Source organism: Phaenicophaeus curvirostris, chromosome 4, assembly GCF_032191515.1.
Source record: "Phaenicophaeus curvirostris isolate KB17595 chromosome 4, BPBGC_Pcur_1.0, whole genome shotgun sequence".
Lineage (NCBI taxonomy): Eukaryota > Metazoa > Chordata > Aves > Cuculiformes > Cuculidae > Phaenicophaeus > Phaenicophaeus curvirostris.
Window position 1 is genome coordinate 30,843,469 of NC_091395.1, and position 26,340 is coordinate 30,869,808.

The following is a 26,340-nucleotide window of genomic DNA, read 5'->3' on the forward strand; positions in this document are numbered from 1 at the left end:
CTGAACTCTCACACTGAATGTGATAATTGGGAGCTGATGCTGAGGAGGAGCTGATTTTGGGCCCACATCTGGCAGGAGAACCCTAGTGCAGGCATAAGATGGACCACATAGCTGTGGAGTCAGCGCTGGGATGCCTTTCCAGCCCAGTGGCACACTTTAGCTCCATGCCAGACAGATGGCTCACTGCCAGCAGCTCAGTGAAAAACTGAATAAACTATCAGAAAATGTCTTAAAAGGATCTTCCTCCTCCCTCTCTGGCTTTAGTGTGAAATGGAGCTGCACAGCTTTAGCTTGGTTTTCACAATACCAAGAAATACCTTAATCCCACTGTCTTTCACAGATCTATTCATTTGTTGGCTGTTCCGTTTCCTCTCTTATCACAGGTGTCTCCAGACAGCTTCTTCTGCTGTATTAGTTTTTGCTTTTCATTTTTTTCCTCTTCAAGGCTTCATTTTCTTTCCCCCTTCCCCCTTCCCCCTTCCCCCTTCCCCCACATTCCACAAGCAGCCTTCTCTGTGCAGTCAGTGCTGGGGCCATGTTGGCCTCCCAGTGAGGTCAGCACCGTGGAAATGCCTCTTGGCCTCACAGCTGGGCATCTCAGGGAAGTGAGGGTGATGCCAGCTTGTTGTTCTTCCTTCACATCCATCATCAGTGACTGCTGACAACCTCCTCTGCCACAGTCCAACACAGCTCTCTCCCGAACTGTGCTCCTGACAACCCTGCAGCACTGTTTGAGGGGAGGAAAAGCAGTTTATTATTCCTTATCAACAAGATGGTCAGCTGTGCTTTTGAATTCAAACTCTGCGGTGCTTGTGGTGGCCTGTGATCATGTGTAAACAGACAGCATAGCTCAATCTTCATTTGGTTGACAGGTTACGTTTGAAATGCTGTGGTTTCCTTCTGAGTGTGATTTAGCTTTGGTAAGTCATCCCAGTTGCAGGGTTTGCTCACTAAAACATGCAGAAGGCTATTTTAGTGGCCTCCTCTTTGTACATTAAGTGCCTTACTAAATTAAAAAGAACTTATGTCGTTAACTGTTTGGATTCAATGTTGTTTATTGATACTTTTCTTGTGGTTTTTTCCCCCCTTTTCTGCAAGAAAAAAGAATTATTTTACTCTTTATTCCTTAGGAGACCTGCTTAGTTACAGATTTAAGAGGGAGTTTTCAGTATAAGGGGAAATTACTGTTAACTGAGCTGCTTTACTCTGCAGTGTATTCCTTTTGAGTTTCATGGAGATGTTCACCCTATGCACATTCCCCAGCCCCCTGGAAATGAGCCAGACAGGTAAATAGCGGATCTTTTCTCATGTAGTTAATGTAGCTGTGTGTGCATTAACGTAAAATCAAATATTTTATAGTCTGATTTTCAGTTTGAGTTCATAATATTCTGCAAAGGAAAGCTTGAGATCTATCTTTGTGCAGCGAATACTTGTCATCTTGGTTACTTATACATTGGGAATTAGTGGGAGATTAATATTTTCAGGCACCCTAATTCCTTTAAGAACCACAGAGGTCTGATATCACTGTACAGTGTACAGTCTAACAGGATTTTTGTTTCTGTTCTGGTCACCAGGTTCCTGAGTTTGTTTGTTTGTTTACTGGGGATGTTTCGGCTCTCAGGATTTATATTAGGAAAAATTCTGCTGTTATGATTCCTTCTCTGCAAAGAAAAAAAAAAAAAAGGGCAAATTGTGTAGGTATAAGCCCCAGCCAATTTAGCTTGATTGGTGCTGTAGTGGCTGGGGCTGGTAAATCCTTGGAGGGCTGGCGAGGGCAGAGCTTGTGACTGCTGTCCAGGGAAGCCCTGGGAAATCCCTTTTTGGGTGGCATGTTTCTGGGATGCTTTGAGGGTATTTCCTCAGTCTGGTGCATGTTCTTAGTTGGCCTTTCTGCTTGCCAAGCCATGCAGGTGAGAGACAACTTGTTCTCAACCATGGCCACTGAGAGAACTTGGCATGCCGGCTCTTCCCTTGTTAAATAGGCATCCTCCTCCTTTTGCTGGGGCACAGCACCAGTCAGTCCCTGCCCTAAAGCAGAGCTGAGGTTGCCAGCTCATGGTTGCCAGCGTGTGAGGCCCCCTACGCAGCAACAGGACTCCTGCAGAAACATTTTATCTGCTCCTATTTGTAGCCCAGGGCTTCTTGGAAGTGTAAATCGGGAATGATGTTGGGATGGGGGCCTAGACTGGGAGGTGCTGTTCAAAGGTATGGACACAGGGTGGCACATAGGCCCTAGAGCAGACTCCCAGCATACTGCTGTCCGTTCTGCTGCCTTGCTGGTGATGTGGAGTGGGTCTCTGTTAAGCTGAGCTCTGTATGTTTTCCCTAATTTCACAGAGTCCAAGTCCTTGCACTGACAAGGTATGTGCAAGAACTGCAGTGGAGACTGGGTGTTGGCATTTTTATTGATCTGGGAGTAATCTGTAAATTCAACAAAATCTGTAAATAATGTGCAGAGAGAATGCATTATTTTCAGTTCGTTTCTGTACCCCACTTCAAGAAACTGGCAGAAGTCTGAATTTGGCTATAGACTTAAGTATACTGGACCTAGCTGCACAGATGAGCTTTTCCTGGGAGTAGCTTGAACACTGCAGGCTGCTGAAAAGGAGAATTGCCTCTGGTGGTGATGTCCAAAATGTGTTTTAGAGATGCATCATCTTTACTGGGACCATTCTGACTCTATTTGTCCATTGCATTTTGTAGGAAAGCTTTGGTTTGCAGTGTGGGAGGTAACAGGAATTTGAGCCACGTATATAATATGCAGTAGTTTGGGTAAATCTGTTTTTGATGGATCCACTAGTGGTGTGCATAAGGTCCACTTACTCCTTCAGGCCACAGGGCTGATATATTAACATTAAATATGGTTGGTATAATTTTACCAAATATCTTTCTATTCTATTTTCTCTTAGATGCTGTAATTTCAAGCACTGGGAGTTGATAGAGGGAGACAGTAGACACCCACCTACATATACATATTTTTGTTTTCTTTTTGCAAAGACCTACTGGGAAAAGCTGATTGTGAATTCCTTTTTAGCTATTGTGCGTCAAACAGGGTTCTCTGCTGGACAAACTGTTGTGCAGACACAGACACAAATAGAAAACCCTCTTCGGGGGACAGGATTTTCCCTTTTTGTTCTGGTGACTCTGTTTTGGTATTTGAAATGGATATTTGTAACCAAAACATGCCTGTGTACCACGCATCCCTATAGGGTGGCAGGGAGCCCTGGGTAAATAGCTCATCACTTCAGCTTGTGCAAACTGATTTGAGTACTCATTCCATAGTATTCTTATTGTTTTAATCCACTCTCAGTTTAATTTTACACTTGTAGAATGAGCCTGTACTCTTTAGGCACGGTATGAGAAATCAGTACCTATGGGAGGGAGCCATCATTACAACTGAATAGCTTGAATGTGAGTGTTTTTAAGTGGTACAGTTTATTTGAAACTTCTGTAATACTTCCCTCCTAGTTGTTCCCATTTTCCCTCTGGTCTCTCTCCAAAATGAGGAGCAGCTGTGATGCGCTGTTCTTTCAACCCTTTCCCATAGTCTCCTCTTTTGTTGCAAGTCAAGACAACTTGGGCTGTGGATCATCCATGAACAAGAATTCAAAGGCACAGGAGAGAAAAACAGTGAACACATCAAAGGAGAAGCAATCAGTGCACAGACACATGATTCCAGCAGGCAGTCCCAGGTCCACTGTCTCCTCCTGCTGCCCTAGCCAGCCATTCACATTGCCCCTTGAAATGCAGGGTTAACTGGCCACAGCATGTGTGAGAGTGGCCCCTGCTGAAAGGACAATCAGAGTTGTACCATGCTTTGATGGTGGTTGGTGGGGCTATTCATTAAACAGGGGGAGCGTTATCACTGTGGGACGCATGTGCTTGGGGTATGTGTCTAGCCTGGAACCAGTGTGGTGAGTAAGGAACAGACATGCTCCTGTGTTTTGTTGGCCATCTGAAAAAGTGGTCAAAACAAGTTTATTTGGCCAATTTTTTAATTAAGGGAAAGAAACACAGTTCCAGAATCAGATGGCAAATGCTCTGCTTCCTGGTGCATTTTTATTACAGAGTCAGAAGCTCCCCATAAGAGAAGTTTTTTTATTGTGGAAACTGTCACATCTTTAGGGGCAAGACACGATGCTCTTAAACTAGCTGACAGATTGGACTCTAGTGAAGACCTGACTAGAGGAGGCTGCTGGAGTCCTGTTAGAGTTGTTGCTACACTTGTATACCTGAGTGAAATGCTGATTTGTACATGGTGAGATGGAATGTCAAGTGCAATGTGTTAAAAGAAGATTAACAACTAAGATAACGATAACATCCCTTGTCTTCTTGTCAGAATCTTTGAGACTAACTGCTCAGATATGGCCAAGCTTTAGCAACTCTGGGTGGGATTAATTTTAGCCCCCTGGACATGCAATGAAGTTCCAGGAATAAGGTGTGCTTGTCATTTCGTGGAAAAAAATGGACTATGAAGACACATCTGTGTATATAAGGTTCTCTGAAATCACTGTTGTGTAGAAGCACTCTGAGGACAAATCCCAGTGCACCTCCAGTGCTGTATAAAAAGAATACCTATTTAATAACAACATTGGTTATTGATTGTAAATGTCGTTGTTTCATGGGGCTACAGGTCAGAGCTGGGATTGAGAACCGCACCTCCTGTCTGCCTAACTTTATTATTTGTGTGGCCCTGCAGGTGTCAGCAGGCAGGGTCAAAGATAATCTTTGCATCAAAGAAAGCAAAAAATATGGCATTTGGCCCCTGGTACATCCTCTGTTTTATTTTTTGTGTCTTTCAGCATATTTCTGTTTCTTGATGACTGCCCTGGGTGTGACGGCTGGTGCACATCGCCTGTGGAGCCACCGTTCCTACAAAGCCAAGCTGCCTTTGCGGATCTTTCTGGCTGCAGCTAACTCCATGGCTTTCCAGGTAGAGTTGTGGTTGCCTGTCCAGATTCTTCTTCATACGGACCAAGCTGAATGTGCTCAGATCAGGGGCTCAGCACCACAGCAGCCTATCTGTGGCATGGGCCCAGGCCTCACACTTCACAGGACAATGTGGAAACTTTTGTAAGGGCTAACCTGATGCAAATGTGTCTCTATGATCAAGTCTTTTAGTCCGCTTGCGCAGCTGGAGATTTTGATGTGCCCAGAATGGACAACTGGCATCCTTTCACATCTTATTTTTTTTTCACTGTTTTATGCAGCATTTTTCACCAGTAAAATTCAAATATATTCACAAAGAAATGTGTTACTAGCTGTTGTGCTTACTGATAGGCAATCTTCAATCTCAAAAATGTTTGTGTAACACCCAGCTCTTGGTAGAAGCTAGCCCAGAACCAGTGTGAATTTAGTTACTCCTTTGGCTGTTCAAAATAAATATAGGAATCTGTAGTAGCACTAAGCTTATAGAGCTTGGCTGATGTAAACTCTTGTGGCACAGAGTACCACATGTGTGTTGTGCCTTGAGTTTTAGCTTTTCCCCTTCAGTCTGTTTGGTTAACTGCTCATTCATATAACTTGACAGAGGATGAAGAGTCCTTTTATCTACTTCTGTACTGTTCATTTATCATCTTTGATTAATCTTATTTATTATTTTAAGGTGTAAAGAATTACCTTGTTAATCCCCCTAGACTTTACAAAAAGCACAATGCTTTTGCCTGAATATGGGACTGTGTCCACATAAATCTACCTTTATTCTGAGCCATATTCCAGGTCTGTGCTGCTCAGTTCCTTGCAGAGCTTTACAAGCTCTTTGCTCATCATTTTAAACAACTGGCTTGAGTTTTGAGAAGCGTCTGGTACTGTTCTCTTGTTTTACAGCCAATTTTATCTTTCTGAAGTAATTTAAATTAATGTGTCGAGCTGATTGTAGTGAGCCTGCACATCGGAATTTCATTGCTTTCTTCTCCCACCTTGGTATGGATTTTGCTCTCAGCTGCGGTGTCCTCATCATGACTTTTGGCTGAGGACATGGTGTGATTCTGAGGCAGGGAATTAACCCAAGTGTAGCTTCAAGACACCTTTGCATCCTTCATATTGGAAAGAAAATAAAAGTCAAAATTCCTAAAGTTTTAAGTAGCCTGAAGCCTGCTCCTAGTGGCTATGACATCAATTGCCTGCTAAAGCGCTGTTACACTACCACAAGCAGTGAATGAGCTTTCAGGTCCCTCTCCCTCATCTTGGGCTTGGGAGGAGGAGGTGGTTTTGGAGTTACCAGCATTGCTGGTTGCTGAATATTGAGGAAATAGACTTCTTGAAGGACAGGGGAAACTGTGTTATGTCCTGTCCCCCCTCACCCAACAAGCAGAAGGGGGACATGGTTTAACCACTTCATCTCAAAGCATGATTTGAAAACAGCCGTTTAAGACAAAAGAGAAGGAACAGTTTTGTCTGCGGTTTGAAACACAGTCCTTGACATTCTGCTGTGACACATTGTGACTTGATGCTGTGGCATGCTGTACTTCCTCTGAAATATCATCATATATAGCCTATTTTGTCTTTTTGCCCAGTGCCTTTCTTATTATTGGAGCATGCTGAGCTGTGTTTCTTCTCTCCATCTAGAGTGAAGCTCTCACAGTTTTGAAAGACTGTGCTTCTTGCTGTCACATGTCTGTTTCAGAAACAGGTAATGCCTGGGGCTTATGCCTACTTGATCTCCTAGTGATTAAGTTTCAGCATCTCAGTTGGGTGTACTGGTGTCTTCTCTGTTAACTGCACTGTGCTGTTGTTCCTGGCTATCTCTGTGAAACAAGCTGTGTTGTTCAGCTAAAGTTGTGCTGTGAGCATTTGTGCGCAGCAACGGTGATTGTGTATGTAAATTCATGTCGTAACACTGAAGTTGTTACACAGCCCAATTTGTGGATCTGATAATAAAACCTCATGTGTGCATCACTGTCACAGTACGATGCTGCTGCTCTCTGCTTTGGAAGGGATTTCATTTCTGTCTTTACTTGAAACATATCAATAGTGATATGTTCCTGAAAAACGGTTGCTATTAGTTTGCTTGGAGAATATTTACACGTGCTCAAGTTCTTGATGTGTTTATGGCCAACAGTTCTGGCCTCTGTCCTTTATCCATTCTTAATCTTTGTGGGTTTTAATCAGATGCAGTCCAGTTGTTTCACAGCTTCCTAACCCTTTCATCTGGGGATTCGTGTTTTTGCCAGCCCTGCAGGTATTTGTTGTGGTATAAAAAGCCAAGGTAACTTCTCACGGTATCATTGCTTCGACGTGGTTATCTGCTTTCCTACAAATAATTTTATTAAATGCTTTTGTGACAAACTGATCAATATTCTCACTTGAAAAAAATATATCTGGTTAAGGAAGAAGACTTTTCCTAGGTGTGCTTCTTGCATAACTCTTTTTATTTTTAAACTACTTAATCTTGACATTTTCCAGTCTTCTGGATATTCCCACTGAAGCCACTTGAAACTTTTGTTCCCTTTGATTTCTTTGCTGGAAAAAAATAAGATGGCAGCAAGGTAACGATCTTGCCTTGTACTCATTGAGGAGTTTGTCTTTCTTTGCTTCACTCTGTTTACTTTGTTCTGTTGTGCAATGGGATATTTAAAGTGTGACATATTGAAGCACTGATAAGGACCTGATCTTTGCTGCCTCCTCTCAATGGCTTAGTTGAATCAGCTGCAGAAAAATGTTTTCTTCAGCCTGAGTCCACTCCCAATGTCATTGCAGCCATGGCGTAACAACACTACAGGGCTGGGCACAACTGAGTGCAATGGAGCTGAGATCTTTCCATCTTTCCAGGGCTTTTTTTCTTGACTTGTCCCTTGTGGGCTTTTGCAGACAGAGAGCATCTTTGCAAGGCTGAAATTGGACACAGAGGCATTTGAGCAAGATTCTTTCGGTGCTTTTTGAAGTCGTTCCTAGGGTCCACTCACCCTCAGTGCCTTCTCTCAAATGTTGGCAGCTGAGAGAAAGAGTGGTGATTTCTGCAATGCTTTCAACATAGGACTTTTGTCTCACCAAATATTGATACACATAGCTATCCTTAGCCTGGGTTCACTGTGTCCTGCAGTATATTCAATACCATAATGGCTGCCACATTATGGGTACTTCACAGACACCACAAGTAATTTGTTCAGTTCTGTTGGTTGGGAGCAAAGCTGCTGTAGTTGCTGATTGTGGGATGCTACTATGGTTCATAAAAGCAAACCAAGAATGGCCTTCCTTTGGGTTTTACTGCTTGGGTACTCTCTGGCTGTGCAGAGGTGGAAATAGCAGGAAAAAAGCATACTCCGTGTTTTGGTGCTGGGCAATTCAATTCATAGATGAGCGTGTGGCCTAAGTTTTGCAAGTGTTGTATGTGCTTGCAATGTCCTATACTAATAGCCTGGCACCACTTCAAGCCCCATCAGTTTAATCCAATAGCCAGTGCAACTGCAGAGCAAACTGGGAAGCTGAAATTTCTTTGGCTAAGTAAACTCAGAAAAATCTCACTTTATGGATCCAAGTCTGAAACTGCCATCCATCCCTTCCTCCTTACAATGCACATAAGACCATTTATAGCCATAAGACATTTCAGTGAGCCACATCTACTGGCAGCTTGAGTAGAGACAGGGCTGAACCTGCTTTGTATCTGATCTGGATCCAATCCTGAGCTGACATTATAGGTCTAAGACTTTTATTCCAGCCTGGCTGCAAATGCAAGACTTTTTTTTCCATAAGACAGGCACATCTCCTTTGATATCTCAGCCATAGCACCATAGAACAGATTGGGTCGGAAGGAACCTTAAAGGTTGGCAGGCACACCTTCCACTAGACCAGGTTGCTCAAAAGTCTCATCTGGCCTGGTCTTGAACACTTACAAGGAATGAACATCCACCATTTCCCTGAGCAACCTGTTCCAGTGTGTCACCATCTTCACAGTAAAAAATTTCTTCCTGTTCTTCCTGTTACCTAATCTAGCTCTCTTTCAGCTTAAAACCATTACCACTTGTCCTGTCACTGTACTCCTTGATAAACAGCTCCTCCTCAGCTTTCCTGTAGAACCCCTTTAAGTATCATAGAATCATAGAATAGTTAGGGTTGGAAGGGACCTTAAAGATCATCTAGTTCCAACACCCCTGCCATGGGCAGGGACACGTTCCACTAGATCAGGCTGCCTAAGTCCCCATCCAACCTGGCCTTGAACACCTCCAGGGATGGGGCAGCCACAGCTTCTCTTGGCAACCTGTGCCAGTGTCTCAACACTCTCATGATGAAGAAATTCTTCCTAATGTCTAGTCTAAATCTGCCCCTCTCCAGTTTATACCCATTCCCCCTTGTCCTATCATCACAAGCCTTTATGAATAATTCTTCCCCAGCTTTCCTGTAGGCCCCTTTCAGGTACTGGAAGATCGCTATAAGATCTCCTCGAAGCCTTCTCTTCTCCAGGCTGAACAAGACCAACTCTCTCAGCCTGTCCTTGTACTGAAGGTGCTCCAGCCCTCTGATCATTTTTGTAGCCCTCCTCTGGACCCGTTCCAACAGCTCCATATCCTTCTTACTTTGAGGATCCTAGAACTGGACACAGTACTCCAGATGAGGTCTCACAAGAGAGGATTAGAGGGGCAGAATCACTTCCCTCGACCTGCTGGCCACGCTTCTTCTGATGCAGCCCAGGTTACGGTTGGCCATCTGGGCTGCGAGCGCACACTGATGGCTCATGTCAAGCTTCTCATAGACCAGCACCCCCAAGTCCTTCTCTGCAGGGCTGCTCTCAATCACGTCATCCCCCTTCCTGTACTGAAATCGGGGATTGTGGGCCAACCTTGCACTTGGCCTTGTTGAACCTCATGAGGTTCTCACAGGCCCACTTCTCCAGCCTGTCCAGGTCCCTCTGGATGATGTCCCGTCCTTCCAGTGTGGCAGCTACACCACTCAGCTTGGTGTCATCTGCAAACTTGCTGAGGGTGCACTCAATCTCACTGTCAATATCATTGATAAACATATTAAACAGCACCGGTCCCAGTACAGACCCCTGAGGGATACCACTTGTCATGGATCTCCATCTGGACTTCGAGCCATTGACCACACCTCTCTGAATATGACCCTCCAACCAGTTTCTTATCCACCAAATAGTCCACCCATCAAATCCATCTCTCCAATTTAGAGAGGAGGATGTTGTGGGAGACCATGTCAAAGGCTTTACTGAAGTATAGATAGACCACATCTGTCGGTTTACCCTTGTCCACTGCTGCATTTACCCCATCACAGAAAGCCACTATGTTGGTTATATGGGATATTTGCTCCTGGGGGAGCCGTGCTGGCTGCCATTAATCACCTCCCTGTCCTCCGTGTGCTTTAGCATAGCTTCTAGGAGGATCTGTTCCATGATCTTCCCAGGCACAGAGGTGAGGCTGACAGGTCAGTAGTTCGCAGGGTCATCTTTTCTACCCTTTTTAAAAATGGGCACAATGTTACCCTTCTTCCAGTCACCAGGAACTTCTCCTGGTTGCTGTGACTTTTCCAATATCCTTGAGAGTGGCTTGGCAACCACATCTGCTAATTCCCTCAGGACTCTGGGATGCATCTCATCAGGTCCCGCAAACTTATAAATGTTCAGGTTCCTCAGGTTGTCACAAGCCTGATCCTTCTCTACTGTGGGAGGGGGTTTACCTCCCTGGTCACCATCTTGCTGTCCCATGACCCAGGAGCGGGTGAGGAGAGTGGTTATCAGTGAAGACTGAGGCAAAAAAGTTGGTAAGTACCTCACCCTTCTCTCCTTGGTTGTTGATACATGATCACCATTTCCAGCCATCAGTGGGGGTATGTTCTTTTTGACCTTCCTCTTCTGATTGACATACCTGTAGAAGCCCTTCTTGTTAGTCTTCACTTGCCAAGTTCAGCTGCAGCTGCACCTTGGCCTTCCTGACCTCATCCCTACACAACTGGGCAGCATCCCTATACACGTCCCAGGTTACCTGTATCTTTGCAGTTCCCTCTTCTTCCTTAGTTTAACCAGCAGGTCTCAACTCAACCACGCTGGTCGCTTCCCTTTCCTGCCTGATTTTCTACATACAGGGACTGAGCTTTATGGAAAGCATCCTTAAATATTTGCCAGTTCTGTTCCGCTCCCTTGTCCCAGAGGATCATGTCCCAGAGGGTCCTACCGAGTAATTCCTTGAAGAGCTGGAAGTCTGCTTTCCTGAAATTTGGTTCCTGACTATACTCCTCATCTGTCCCATATCCCTCAGGACCTTGAACTCCACCAGTGCATGATCACTGCAGCCCATGCTGCCTTTGATTCTAATGTTGCTGATGAGTTCACTTGTGTTGGTGACCACAGGGTCCAGTATTGCATCTCCTCGGGTGGGGATCTCTATCAGCTGGACTAAGAAACTATCTTCAATGCACTCCAGGAGTCACCTGGATCACCTACAGTTTACCGTGCTGCTTTCCAGCATATGTCGGCGTGGTTGAAGGATGACAGCTTGAGTGCGTGAAGCCACTTGTAGCTGGAGGAAAAAGACTTCATTGGTTGGCTCTCCTTGATCGGGTGGCCTGTAGCATATGCCAACCACAAGGTTCCTGTTGGTTCTTCTGTCTTTAATTTTGACCCACAAGCTTTCAACCTGTTTGTGGCTACTATTCAACAACAGCTCTTCACATTCTATCTCTTTCCGGCGATAGAGGCCAACACCTCCACCCCTCCTACGCGGTCTGTCCCTTCTGACCAGCCTGTAGCCATTGATAGCCACAAGTACTGGAAGGCTGTCCTCTTGTACACATCCCTGCAAACAGGGCAGTAATTTAAATGGAGATGCTGGTGTTACTGTGAAAGATAAATCCCTTCAAAAGGCTGAGCAAGTTCTGCTCCTGTTCAGGTCAGGAAAAGGCACATGTAGTGTTCCACAAGTTCTGTCCCATTTTCACTGATGCATTAGTGCCTGCAGGGCATCAGTAGTAATCAGTTGCAACCAGCTTTAAAAAAGGATGCTAAAACAGAGTGCTTTTGCACAGTAGTGCCCTGAAAATAAATATGTAGGCTCCCCTGTGGCTGGGTCATAAAATAACACTGTAAACCTTTATATACCTGGCCCTCCAGCCCAAAGTCCATCCTCAGATAGCAAACAGTCAGGGAGAACACAAGACCAGGGCAGACAGATGATGGTAACTCCCAAGAGGCCACTGGCTTCCAGCTGTCTCCAGCCCTGGGACGTGTCCAATGTGTCACTGGCTCCCATCCTGTGTGGGCACTGACAGGCACAGTTTGATGGACTGGCTGGCTGCAAAGCTGGGGTCTCTCAGGATGTCTTTAGTCAATAACATCAGAGAGGAGCTTGTTACTATTTCTGTATAGGTGAAGGAGCTGGAGGTGGGTACTGCTGAAGCAGCACCTGACATCTTTCCTTTAACCGCTTCCTTGCTTTCTGTGCAGAATGATATCTATGAATGGAGCAGAGACCATCGTGTGCACCACAAGTACTCGGAGACAGATGCAGACCCCCACAATGCCCGCCGTGGCTTCTTCTTCGCCCACATTGGCTGGCTATTCATGCGCAAGCACCAGGATGTCATAGAGAAGGGGAGGAAACTGGATTTCACTGACCTGCTGGACGATCCTGTCGTCAGATTCCAAAGAAAGTGAGTTGGAGTGCTGGGCCACTGTGTGTGGCAGGGTGGAGAATTCCCTCCACCTGAGTGCCTATTTATGGCTCCTTGCTTATTTTTATTTTTCCCTTTTCTTCCCCAAGATATCCCTGCCACCTTGATTGCAGGCATTAGGTCTGCCATTAGCTCTGATCCCCACTATTGCCATGTGGCTGACTGTCCTTGCAGGTTCTGCTGCTCAAGCAGCAAGCCCTGTCCTTGTCCCTCTGCTTTTCCAAAAAGTCAGGGCTGGCTGTGAAAACAGCCACAGCAGAAGTTGCTGGGACCTCGGCTGCCTTATTTGTTCATTAGAGCAAATGTTATAATCACTATCTGCTCAAATGCGAGAAGTGCGTAACTTATCTGCAAACTTCTCTTTGGCACCCGTGGGCCAGTGCAAACCAGGTACTCCCATCTCCCAAGACTGTAATTCTTTACAGGATTAATTATCTCACCTGAGAAGTAACACAGACCTAGTTCGATCTGCTACACATTGAGCAACGTACTTTATCTTCTGTGTAAATGCCTGTATCTTAAGCACAAGATGACTATCTCTGCCCGCAAGCATTTGGTCAAGGTATTTCAGCAAACCACATGAATTTACGGATTTTTTGGGTGAGGGGAGCAGTCAACTGAGTCCAGAAATCAGTGTGTTTTTTGCGTTGGAGAAATCCATGCACTGGCAGAATTACCCCTGCATCAGAAGAGCTCCAGAGGTGAGGGATTCACTGCCCTCCATGTACTGTTGCTTTTACTGGATCCTTGTTTGGGAGTGCCTATTTACAAAGGCTCCCTTGTGGTTTCCTGCAGCTCCTTTTGGTTATGCTATTGTCTTTTCCAAGACAATAGCATCCCACAAGAAGCAGGCTCTACTGTTTTCACAGAATCACCAGGTTGGAAAAGACCCACTGGATCATCCAGTCCAACCATTCCTATCAATCACTAAACCATGCCCCTCAGCACCTCATCCACCCATCCTTTAAACACCTCCAGGGGATGTGACTCAACCACCTCCTGGGCAGCCTGTTCCAGTGACCAATGACCCTTTCCGTGAAAAATTTTTTAATGATGTCAAGCCTGAAGCTCCCCTGACAGAGCCTGAGGCCATTCCCTCTTGCCCTGTTCCCTGACACTTGGGAGAAGAGGCCAGCTCCCTCCTCTCCACAGCCTCCTTTCAGGTAATTGTAGAGATCAATGAGGTCTCCCCTCAGCCTCCTCTTCTCCAGGCTAAACAACCCCAGCTCTCTCAGCAGCTCCATGTAAGACTTGTTCTCCAGGCAGTTCACTAGATTTGTTGCTCTTCTCTGGACTTGCCCCAGAGCCTCAACATCCTTCTTGTGATGAGGGGCCCAGAACTGAACACAGTGTTCAAGGAGCGGTATCACCAGTGCCGAGTACAGGATGAGAATAACCTCCCTGGACCTGCTGGTCACACCATTTCTGATACAGCCCAAAATGCCATTGGCCTTCTTGGCCACCTGGGCACACTGCTGGCTCATATTCAGTCGGCTGTCAACCAACACCCCCAGGTCTTTCTCCTCCAGGCAGCTTTCCAGCCAGACTTCCCCTAGTCTGTAGCACTGCATAGGGTTGTTGTGCCCCAAGTGCAGGACCCAGCATTAGGCCTTGTTAACCCTCATGCCATTGGTCTCAGCCCGGTGGTCCAGCCTGTTCAGATCCCTTTGCAGAGCCTCCCTACCCTCCAGCAGATCCACACTTCCACCCAGCTTAGTCTTGTCTGCAAACTTGCTAAGGGTGCACTCAATGCCTTCATCCGGGTCATTGATAAAGACATTGAACAGGGCTGGACCCAGCATGAAGCCCTGGGGGACACCACTTGTCACTGGCCTTCAGCTGGATTTCACAGCATTTAGCACCACTCTCTGGGCCTGGCCATCCAACCAGTTTTCAACCCAGGAGCGTGTGTGCCTGTCCAGGCCAGAGGCTGACAGTTTCCTAGGCAGAATGCTGTGAGAAACTGTGTCAAAGGCTTTACTTGAAGTCCAAGAAGACCACATCCACAGCCTTTCCTTCGTCTAGTAAGTGAGTCACTTTGTCATAGAAGGCGATCAGGTTTGTTTGGCAAGACCTGCCTTTTGTGAACCCATGTTGACTGGGCCTGATCACCCGGTTCTCTTGCATGTGCTTCATGATAGCACTCAAGATCACCTGTTCCATGACTTTCCCCAGCACTGAGGTCAGACTGACAGGCCTGGAGTTCCCGGGATCCTCCCTGCGACCCTTCTTGTAGATGGGCACAGTATCAGCCAGCCTCCAGTCCAGTGGAACTTCCCCAGTCAGCCAGGACTGCTGGAAGATGATGGAAGGTGGTTTGGCCAGCACATCTGCCAGCTCCTTCAATACCCTTGGGTGGATCCCATCTGGCCCCATAGACTTGTGTGTATCTAGCTGGGCAAGCAAGTCTCTGACCACTTCCTCTTGGATCATTGGAGCCTCATTCTGCTCCTCTAACTCCTGGGTGTGTACACAGAGGGAACAACTTTCCTTGCTATTAAAGACTGAGGCAAAGAAGGCATTAAGTACCTCAGCCTTTTCTTCATCCCCTATCACTGTTGTTCCATCTGAATCCAGCAGGGACTGAATATTCTGCCTAGTCCTCCTTTGATTGTTAATGTGTTTATAGAAAGATTTTTTTGTTATCTTCCACAAACTTCACCAGTCTGATTTCTAGTTGGGCCATAGCCCTCCTGATTTTTTCTCTGCATGATCTCACTTCCTCTCTGTAGTCCACCCAATATGCCTGTTCCTTCTTCCAAAGTTCATAGACATTCCTCTTCTTTTTGATGTGTCTCAAGATCTCCCTACTCAACCAAGCTGTTTTTTTCTGCCACCAGCTCCTTTTCCAGAACATGGGGATGGCTTGCTCCTGAGCTGCTAGGATTTCCTTTTTGAAGAGCGCCTAGCCCTCATGGGCTCCCTTGCCCTTAAGGATTGTCTCCTATGCGACTTTGCCAACCAGCCTTCTGAACAGTCCAAAGTCTGCCCTCTGGAAATTTAATGTGACTGTTCTGCTAATCCTCCTCTTCATCTCACCTAGAACTGAAAAACCTATCATCTCGTGATTGCTTTGTCCCAGGTGTCCTCCAACCGTAACGTTCCCCCCAAGGCCTTCTCTGTTCATGAACAGAGAAGGTTTTGATCATGCTGCAGATATTATGTAGTGAAGAAGTATGATTTCTGCAGAGAAGTTATGTCTTAGCAAATGTCTGTGCTCTGAATTTGAATTTAAGACTTCGCAGTTTACCTTCCTTGATCTGTGAAGAAAAATTCAGGTTTCTCCTTTCTATAAGGTTGATACCTTGGTTTTTTTTGACAGCATGGAAAACCTGGCAGGTCAGATCAGCAAGAATCATAATACACTCTTGTTTGTCACTTCTAATTTTAAGGCCAGATTGTTAGTTTTTCTGAATTTAGTGGTGCTGGTGAACTATGGAGGAATTACCACTCAATCCATTCAAGACTGCATCACTTCAGCTGAAATCACAGTGCTGCTCCAGGCATGACTGACAGCAAAATTTACCCTCTGTGAATAATGGAGTGATAATTCTGCATGTGATGTGAAAGAGAAGCTTACAGGTGAAGTGTCTTCATGACAAAATTTTCATGTGGTGAAAGCAGTGCTGTTCCCCAAGCATGTATTGAGGCATCAGTTCCCCTGAACTCCAGATATGGAGGTTTCTCATTCTAGAGTGGATGTTTCAATCAAAGGGAGACAGAAAAATGTAGTTGGATGCTTGTTTGGATGCGAGACCTCATGTCTTCATCAAAAACTTCAGTCTGGGCTTGTGGCATCCCACAAAATTATTTTAATTAGTGCCTGATAAGCTGTTTTTATATTTTATTTGATTTTCCCAGAATGGGAGCAGTTTTGAACTTTGAAGTTTTCTGGACTGGAAAATCTTTTTCTTTGCCAGCTTTAATTAAATCCTGGCCTTGAATTGGTGAGGTTTGCAAACCTCATCCATAGATGAGGTTCTCATTCAGAAGTCAGTCAGATGAGTGGGAAATCATGTGTTATCTTTGGTGGAGGGCTGTGGCTCAGGTAAGTGAAGGTGGAATTCTGTGAGGGAGCTGATAATTTGCTCTCTTTTCACTGTGGTTAGTATTGATGGAAAGCTGCAAATCTCCTTCTGGAACCCAACATGTGAGGCACAACTTCCAAAAAACAACAACAAAAATAATCAAAGAACTTGCAGGGCTAGAATTTAATTTATTTCATACATAAGATGATAAAAGCTAGCTGATGTGTTGTATATGAGACTTATGCTCATATAGTAAAATTTTTCTAATCCTCTGTGGGTTTTAATTGAAAATTGTTTGGTTTTGTCATACCAAATTGACAGTTCTTCCTATCTGAAAAACTTTAAGCAAATGGAAAGTTTTAATAACTGTTTAATAAATCCAAACTCTGTTCTTCATCATACCTTCCAAAAACTCAACAAAACCAGGGGTCTATTTCAAAATCTATCATAGAGGCACAAATAAGATGTCTTACTTTGCATTTATTTTCTTTCTGCACTCTTCGAAATCCTGTCACTTCAGCCAACCACTCTTGTTTCATGTGTCAGCTTCCTTTAATGATGGGATCTCTGTAGACTGTAGTAAGTCTGGGCTTTGGGGAAGTGCAAGGGCTCAGTGGGCAAGATGAGGCCTTGTTTTCTCTCAAGCAGGGGAGAGCCTTGCTGCTCTCCACTTCTGAGCACCATTAACCCATTCTCCATTGACCAGGCTAGATGGGAGTGAGCCTGGAAGTGGGTCACCAGTGACTCGGAGATGGTGTACATCATCACAGAGCAAGTGGGAGTGATTACACGTGGTGACAGTAAGGAAGAAACTGGCACTCTGGTGTTAGCTACTCCAATGACCAGTCAATTGGGAGTAAACTCTATTCCCTTTATGAGGGCTGAAGGTTCACCAGCCCAGCTGAAGTGCATTTACACCAATGCACATAGCACGGGTAATAAGAAGGAGGAGTTGGAAGCTGTTGTAGGGCAAGGAGGCTATGATGTCATTGCCATCACGGAAACATGGTGGGATGACTCATATAACTGGAGTGCAGCTATGATGGGGTATAAAATCTTCAGGTGGGACAGGAAGGGTAGGAGAGGAGGCAGAGTAGACCTCTGTGTAAGAGAGGACTTTGATACCCTCGAGCTTGATTATGGCAATGAGGAGATCGACTGCCTGGGGGTTAAAATCAGAGGAGCCCACAAGAAGGCAGATTTTGTGATGGGAGTCTGTTACAGACCATCCAGCCAAGAAGAAGCAGCTGATGAGCTCTTCTATAAACAGCTGGGGATAGTCTCTAGATAGATGCCTCTTGTTCTCATAGGAGACTTCAGTCTTCCAGATATCTGCTGTAAGTACAATACAGCAGAAAGGAAGCAGTCCAGGAGGTTCCTGGAGTGCTTGGAAGACAACTTCCTCACGCAACTGGTGAGCAAACCGACAAGGGAAGGCGCCCTCCTGGACCTGCTGTTTGTGAACAGAGAAGGCCTTGTGGGGGATATGGCAGTAGGAGGACGCCTGGGACAAAGCGATCACGAGATGATAGGGTTTTCAGTTCTAGGTGAGGTGAAGAGGGTGGTTAGCAGGACAGTCGCATTAAACTTCCAGAGGGCAGACTTTGGACTGTTCAGAAGGCTGGTTGGTAAAGCCGCATGGGAGACAGTCCTTAAGGGCAAGGGAGCCCAAGAGGACTGGGAGCTCTTCAAAAAGGAAATCCTAGAAGCGCAGGAGCAAGCCATCCCCCCATGTACTGGAAAAGGAGCCGGCAGTGGAAAAAAACCACCTTGGTTGAGTAGGGAGATCTTGAAAGAGGTCAAATAGAAGAGAAATATCTATGAGCTTTGGAAGAAGGGACGGGAGTCTCTACAACTACCTGAAAGGAGGTTGTGGAGAGAAGGGTGCTGGCCTCTTCTCCCAAGCGTCAGGGGACAGGACGAGAGGGAATGGCCTCAAGCTCTGCCAGGGGTGGTTTAGGCTGGAAACAAGCTGCCCAGGGAGGTGATTGAGTCACCTTCCCTGTAGGTGTTTAAGGGACAGGTGGACAAGGCGCTGAGGGGCATGGTTTAGTGGTTGATAGGAATGGTTGGACTCGATGATCCGGTGGGTCTTTTCCAACCTGGTGATTCTATGATTCTATGATTTAGTCATTTATTTCCTATCTCATTATTTGCTTTGCCTCCCCAGTTCTTGCTGAGCTGCTCTCTTTCTCCACTTGCCTTGGCTTAATACCCCCAGCATGATTTTTCTCATTGTTTCTCCCACTATAGTCTTTTCTCTTCACCTCTGTGCTTCCTGCATCCTATGCTCTCTCTTCCCTTTCTTGGCTGAGCATGTGACTTTAGCTGTGCTTATAAAGTTTTCCTCTATTTCTCAGACTGTTCAGCTTTCTCCCTCCCCATTTTGCACCACACACTGATTTTGTCCAGGAGGAGTGACAGTGCTTGTGCCAGCCAGTTGGCTGGGAGAGCAGCAGTAATCCTGGCCTCCAGATAAAGATGCCTCTTTCTCCTCACCTTTGACGGTGTGCCAGTGGTCTCTCAGCAACTGTGTTTTATCTGCTGCTGCTTTTGGCCTCAACACAGTAACAGTGGTATAGAAAGGAGCTGCTTCTACCCTGTGCTGCAGGTTTCCTTCTGATATGAGCATGAGGGAGGTCTTTGCTGGCTCTTAGCGGTGAACATTTCTGACACAGTTCTGCCAATGCCATGTAAAGCCCCAGGCTTTTCCAGTCCCAGAGCCAGACCCTAGCCACAGGGTGCGCAGCTAGCTGTGCATGTCTCCAGGTTTAAAGGTGCTCAACTTGGAAGGTTTACTTAGGGACTGGGTCTCAGCTGTTCAGCTTCAGTGTTACCCACTACTTTGGGCTTTTGGATTGTCTTTGCATTTTGAATTGCACTTAGAAAACTTATGTCATGATTGTGGATGTCTGAAATCTTCCCTGCTGCCCTGGTTATGGGGCCAGCCCGGGTTATACCACAAGCTTCTGGCAGAGCTGTGTATCCAGAAATCCAGCCCCACTTTACTCCAGCTGTAATTCCAACCACAGTAAAGGTGTTGTTTTCTCTCCCCACAGGTATTACAAGAGTTCAGTTGTGCTGATGTGTTTTGTGATCCCTACCTTTGTGCCGTGGTACCTCTGGGGTGAGAGTCTATGGAACGCCTACTTCCTTGCCTCCATCCTCCGGTATACCATCTCCCTCAATGTCACCTGGCTGGTCAACAGTGCTGCTCACATGTATGGCAACCGCCCTTATGACAAGTACATCAACCCTAGGCAGAACACCTTTGTCACTCTGGGAGCCATTGGTGAGTACGCCTGGGGAGATCTTTGCAAACTCAGAGCAACATCCCATCCTCTTTCACCCTGGCGAGGCTGGAGTTTGTATATCCCAGGTGAAGGCTCTCTTGTTCTACTGATGGTGCCACATTGAAATAATGCCATATAGTCTCTGGGCAGAGATGTGTCCACACTAGCAAGCCTCTCTTCTCAGTGACCCCTCTTCAAGCACTTATGGTTTTCTTCCCTGAGTGTCAGGGATGGGATGCCCGAAGCACTGAAGTGGAGTTCATTGTGGGTCTGCCCCAGAGGTCTCCCATATCCAGGAGTGAAACATAACCTGCATATGCAGTTATGCATAACAAGCATAACTGTATTCAAGACCTGGGAAACAGGTGTCGGGGTGTCTCACCCAAGCATGTTCCTAAGATCATAAATGTGCCAGCCATGTGGTCTTTAAACTCCCTGTCTGTTTTTCAGGTGAGGGTTTCCACAACTACCACCACACCTTCCCATTTGACTACTCAGCCAGCGAGCTGGGCCTGAAGTTCAACCCCACCACCTGGTTCATTGACTTCATGTTTTGGCTGGGGTTGGTCACTGACCGCAAGCAGGCTCCAAAGGAGATGATTCAGGCTCGCAAGGAAAGGTCTGGAGATGGTAGTGCTTGAAAAGTAATCCTTCACTGTGCAAGTGCAGTTGTGCGTGGGGGTGGGGTATGTGCACACCCCCATGCCTGTGATGGATTTATTTTCTTCTGGGTAAAATTATTTTTTTCAGATCAATTGGGCCAAAGTAATTCTCTGGAAACAGATTCGGCCCCAGTTTTTTTTCCTTATTAGCTGTTTTATGTCCATACTTCAGACTACTAAGTGTAGAAATGTTATATAATATTTAATATTATAGTTAAACTGGAGAGAGATTTGATTTTAGTCACTAGTTCATGTCTGAATTACATTATAATTCATGGTAAACATTGGCAGGCTAGAGGAATTAATTGTCCTTTCCAAGTGCAGTTAGGAGAGTTTTTTGTTTTACTATTAATTAAATAGCTTTTAAGATACATCTCTTGGAGGGTATGGGGCAGGGCCCAGTGTGCTGTTTCAACTACAGACTAATAGAAAGGACAGAAACCACATCAATGAAAAACAGGATGTCCAAGGGGAAAAAGCGACCTAAATTTAGTTAGACATTAGTTTCAAAATTTGTTTTCTTCTTTTTCTTAGCCCTGTTAGCCAGCCCAGTGCGCTTCTGCTGTCTTTGCGAATTACAAAAAAGCATTTATTGCTGAGCAGGCTTTTGTGTTGAAGATATACAGGCCAAAATACCACCTGATGCTATGTTGAGATGATTCCTCTGTTGTCGCATATACATTGTAATTTCTAAAGGTATAGAGCTCAACTGTGTCATAAGCCAAGTAAAGCTTTGGTTTGAATGTTTTGGAGACTCAAGTTATATCCTCATTTGTTGTGGACATTGATGCATGCATATTTTAGCTCTTTTTGCACAAGAGGCCTCTTAATTTCTTTTTCTGCTTTGACTCACAGATCTTGGAAAACCGACCTTTAGTGAGAGTCTCTACTAATATTTCAGCTGCATGCAACATCCATTGGATTCTGAGAAAAATATTTAAAAAGTTACATAGCTTCTGAATTTTAATAGTTGCCTTGTTGAAAAAAAAACGGAGGGGAGAAAAAAATATATAATAAAAGAACAAACCATGTAGAATTAATGGGACATATAGCCCTTTGTTAGATGTTAGTCAGTGCAGGAGAAAGGCTTTGTACTGTCGGTACTGGAGTGCTTGTGAAGATAGAGAGCATGATTTTTGTTTATCAAGAAGGTCACTGCAATGCCCCTCAGAGAGAGAGTGCATGTTTCCCAGCTGTGTGGTGTCATGCCCTGGGAAGGGCAGGGATCTTGGGATAACTAAGACTCAGTCCTAGATATTTTGAAGAAAGATGTAGAACTGGAAATAAAACAAATAAAATGGTTTCTTATTTTTTTGGGTTCTTTTTAGTTGTTTTTTTAAATTATGCTGTATAATATAAAACAGTTATCTTTATTCTGTATTTCATCCAGCAGGTGTTTTAACAGTGTTACTTTGCCATCAATGGTGTGTAAACTCCTGAGTGATTTGCAATAAACAGTTATTAGTTAGACTGACCACTGTGTTTTATTTTGAATCGTCTCCCAAAGTGAAGGTCTTTGTGCATCACCCTTCAGAATAACACCAGTGTTTCATTTAATGTTTCCAGCTGTTCAGTTGGTGCAGCATTTCCAAAATACCTACTCCCTCGGCATTTCTTGTTTCTTCATCAGTGGAAGAGGAGTGTTGTCAAACAGAAGGGCACCTAGAGATTTGATTACTTCAGGCTTAATGGCCAAGCCAATAAAGGGGAAAAAGAAATTCAAGCGGACATAAGCTTGAAAGGAGGCTGTGGCAGTTCTTGCATTGTGAAAATCCCACTTTAATAGCAAAATATTAGCCCAGTGTGACTGCAAGTCAGTGCCTGGACCAAAAATATTAAGTATTTGTTTAGGTTCTGCTGTAAGCTCTCCTTGTTTCTGCTGAGATGTGCCTGAAGATCTGGAGTCAGGGCCATTTGACAGATAAAGGAATTACACACACATGACTAGGAGATGTCTCTTCTACAGTGCCTGCAGGAGGGGGTTAAAATGGGCTCCCAGAGCTGGGAGTTTTCCAGTCTGCTGATTAGAAAGATACTGCTGTTGCTTCCTTCTTCACATGATCAACAGTTAGCTGGAAAGTGGCAAAAAGTCATTGGGAACCTGCCTTTAAAATGATGCACAAGATGCATTTGGGCTTGATGCTTGAGTGTAAAAGCAAAGCTGGGAAGATGCACAAATCTTATTGGGGTTCCCACCATTTCATTCGTGCAATTTGCTGGCTGGAGAACTGCAGTGAATGCACTTTACAGGCGCTTTAGATACACAGTGACTGTCAAATGTTTTGAAGACCTGATGGTCTGACAGTGCCTGATCTGTTGTCTCTTAACACCTGTTCTTGGCACGTTGAACCATCTGGAATAACACCACAATTTTCAGTCCCTGATAAGCAGCCAAGTGGAGCAGCCATGGCCTGCCTGGCAGCACCACTGCTGCGCTCAGGAAAGCTGATGCTTAGTCCTGCTCTGTGCTGTCAGGCCAGGTGCTGTGCCAGAGTCCTGCATGGCAGCACCAAAACTTCGCTTAGCCCTTTATCGCACTTGGATGCAGAGCTTTAGCATGAGGTCATGGTCAGCCCTAGCCTGGTGATGTCATGAAATGCCAAAGTCAACAATCAATGCCAATTTGATTATTAAGCAGGTATTCCTTTAATAAATAGTGTCTGGGAACAAATGGGGTAATCCACCTAATATGTCCCACTATTGAGTCTGGTTACATGACTTTTATACTGGCTAAACACACATATTCAGATTCCTAGAAACATATTACATGTCCATTGTTTTTCACCCACTCTTGTATGCACATCACAGTTTCCTTGTGTCTTCAGAAATCTCTGATGGGCGTTATCTTATCTCCTCCCTCATTGTGTCCTCTTGGTGAGCACAGGTCTGTACTTTGTTCCTGCTGCAGGACTCCTTTCAACGCTTGGTTTGTTCCTTGTTTCAGCTAGTAAGCAAGATAAACTCCTGTTACAAACACATTCTTTCTAACTGTAACCTGGCCAAGATTTGATTCTTATTATTGCTTAAGCTAATTCATTCCCTTAACATAAAGATTTATTCCTTCCTTTACTGGTCACTATGTCACTGACCCAGTTTAAAAATACTTTGTAAAAGTGGAGGATTGCTGGGAGAGGGTGCAAGGATGCAGAGGAGGCTGCTTGGGCTATCTGAGCGTATTTCTGCCACTCCCTGCAAAGGCTTTGCTGTTCCCTTGTACCACTGGGTGACGTCTGCATCCCAATCTCCCTCTACAGCTTGCAAGTGCAAGGCAACTGCTGTCCTCTGGCTAGTGTTGATAATTTTTCAGGCCCAGAAGTCAGTAGCCAGAACACAGCTTTCTGTAAATAAGACCAGCAGATGGGAAATGCTACTTGACTTCAGGTTGAAACAAAGAAACTTATGCTTAGTAGTTTAATTTAACCATTAAGGCAGGTACACTTTTATTCAGCGCTGGGGAAGGCTCGGGATTTGTCCTCAGAGTGCTTCTGCCAAGCAGTGATTTCACAGAAAATTTATACACAGAATTGTTTTCAAATTAATGTTTTTTCCCCCTAATGGCAAGTGTACTTTATTCCCGGAACCTCATTGCATATCCAGGGGGAATGAAATCAAAGCAGCTCAGAGTCCTTAAGGTGTGATCATATCTGAGTGGTCAATCTCAATGACTCTGGGTGACAAGAAGATAAGGGTCCTTATAGTTATCTTAGTGGTTATCTTGTTTCTAACACATTATAGTTGATGTTCCATCCCACCATTTACAAATCACCGTTTCAAGGTATCACATCAAACTGTTAGGGTAGGAGGCTCCCAGGAAATAAAAAAGCTCTTCTGAAAGGCCTCCTGTGTCCACATGAGCCTGGGAATCCATGCCAGGCTGGAAACATGGTGACGAGAACCCATAGGTTCTCATCAGATGATGTTAGGAATATTTCCAGCTGGGATGACTATCAGTTTGGAGGGATTTTTTAACAGTTAATGATGTACTAGCTCTTGACTGCGGCCCCAAAGGCATGGACAGGCTGAGCTTGTATTACCTTGGTATTTTTCCTCCTGGACTGTTTTGTTAGCTGTACACTTATGTAGAAGGATCTCACAGGGAATTACAGAGCTCCTTTTCACCACTTTCTGAGGCAGTTCTGGGAATCAAGGTATGATTTCCTTTAAGATCTTCTTTTAAAAGAAGAATGAAAAGGAAAACTGAAACCAGAGGCCAGTGGGAAAGGAGATGTCTGCTAACACATGCCCCAGCTTGTGCAATAGCTCTAGCTCAGTGATGCCCAGCCTGGGAGCTCAAACCCCTAGTGTTCAAGGGCGCATACCCAGCAACTCCAGCTCCACTAAGCAGAAGGGAAATAGGGGAATACAGCCAGAGTGAATAGTTTGCAGCCTCGAACCAGGACCTGTGCTAGGGGTACAAAATTTTCCTGGCCGACATAATTCCATAATAGTAGGTAAAAATTATTTCAATTTCATTATTCCTAAAAAAAGTCTTTTTTTACAGTGTTTTCTCTGATCATATGGGACTATCCTCCAAACCAGGTCAGAAAACACAGAAAACATGAAAACATGCTCTTTGAGATCAGGGCACATCAGCCTGCAGCCCTCAACTGCACACACCAGCACTTCAAAGTTTCCTGCCCAGAGTTCAGACACTACAACTGTCTCCTGTTTATCCCATGTATTTGCCATCAGAGCAGTAATTTTTTTGACCTTTCTTTTTATGAAAAAAAAATGAGATTTTATATCAATTTTCACAGTTTCCCTTCCTACCATTTAAATGTTGTCACTCTATTGCAGCAAGATGAAGTAGGTCACTTCAATTTGCTGCTTCAGTCCCAAATCTAGGTAGATTTTTCTCATTTGGTATCATGTGGGCAAGCTGGGAAGAGAAAGTGCAGTGCTTCATCTTGGAAGTCTTAGATCTGGGAATATCTCTTAGGGTGAGAGAGAGTACTTTGCAAGTGACTGCCTTCCCAGCAAATTCTGAGTATACCTGTATATAGACTCGGCAAGGCATGGGTTTATGGCTCAAAGCAGGTGATGCCCCCAGCCCCCAGAGGCAAGACTGAAAGTGCCTGGACCTGCTTGTTGAGGGGCATGAGAGTGTGTTACCTGTCCCCACACTGTATCTGGTGAGGGGCAGGGACAGAGAACTTAAAAATCTGCGTGAAATCCTGCAACCTGGTGTGCTGTGTGTGGTGTGTGTAGACACTCACCGTCTTCTGGATTCACTGGACAAAGAAAAATGTATTGCTACATGCAACATCCTGAAAGTGGTGACTCTCATCTTTCCTATTTCTCTTTTAACTAGTTCTCTCTTTTCTCCTTTCCTTTCTTTTCATCTTTTCTCTTTGCAACACATGCACCTGCAGTGGGCTGCAGCAGGAGGTTTTGTTTTGATTTTGATTTTGACTCCAGGCAGCATTAGGGCTCTGTCTTTTGGGGCAGATTATTACACTGTTCTGGTGACTTTCGGCTGCGGCTTTACTGTTGGTGCTCTGTCATTTACGGGGCTGGTTGTTCTATTCAATCCAATGTTTTAAGGGCAGGAAGCTTGTTTAATAGAAGTATCATTTACATCCTCCTCCTGAGTGATTTTGGATTGCTCTGGCACCGTGCCAGGATAAAAAGCTTACCTTTTATTTAAAGTGACTGTGACAAACTATTAATGCCAAGTCACTGGGGCCCATGCTTGGATGGCTTCTGTTCAGCAGCAGGGCATTTGGAGAAGTGAAGTATATCACA

The 26,340-nt window shown here is 45.0% G+C and overlaps 1 protein-coding gene across 1 annotated transcript in view; it reads left to right on the forward strand.

Annotated features, from left to right (window-relative positions):
- Positions 1 to 21,906, forward strand: part of SCD5 (stearoyl-CoA desaturase 5) — a 36,968-nt gene extending 15,062 nt beyond the window's left edge. The window contains exons 2-5 of the mRNA XM_069855672.1: positions 4,803 to 4,933; positions 12,386 to 12,591; positions 19,700 to 19,932; positions 20,384 to 21,906. Coding sequence (XP_069711773.1) covers positions 4,803 to 4,933; positions 12,386 to 12,591; positions 19,700 to 19,932; positions 20,384 to 20,574 — 761 coding nt within the window. The 3' untranslated portion in view covers positions 20,575 to 21,906. The remainder of the gene's footprint in view (positions 1 to 4,802; positions 4,934 to 12,385; positions 12,592 to 19,699; positions 19,933 to 20,383) is intronic.
- Positions 21,907 to 26,340: the final 4,434 nt, after the last annotated feature.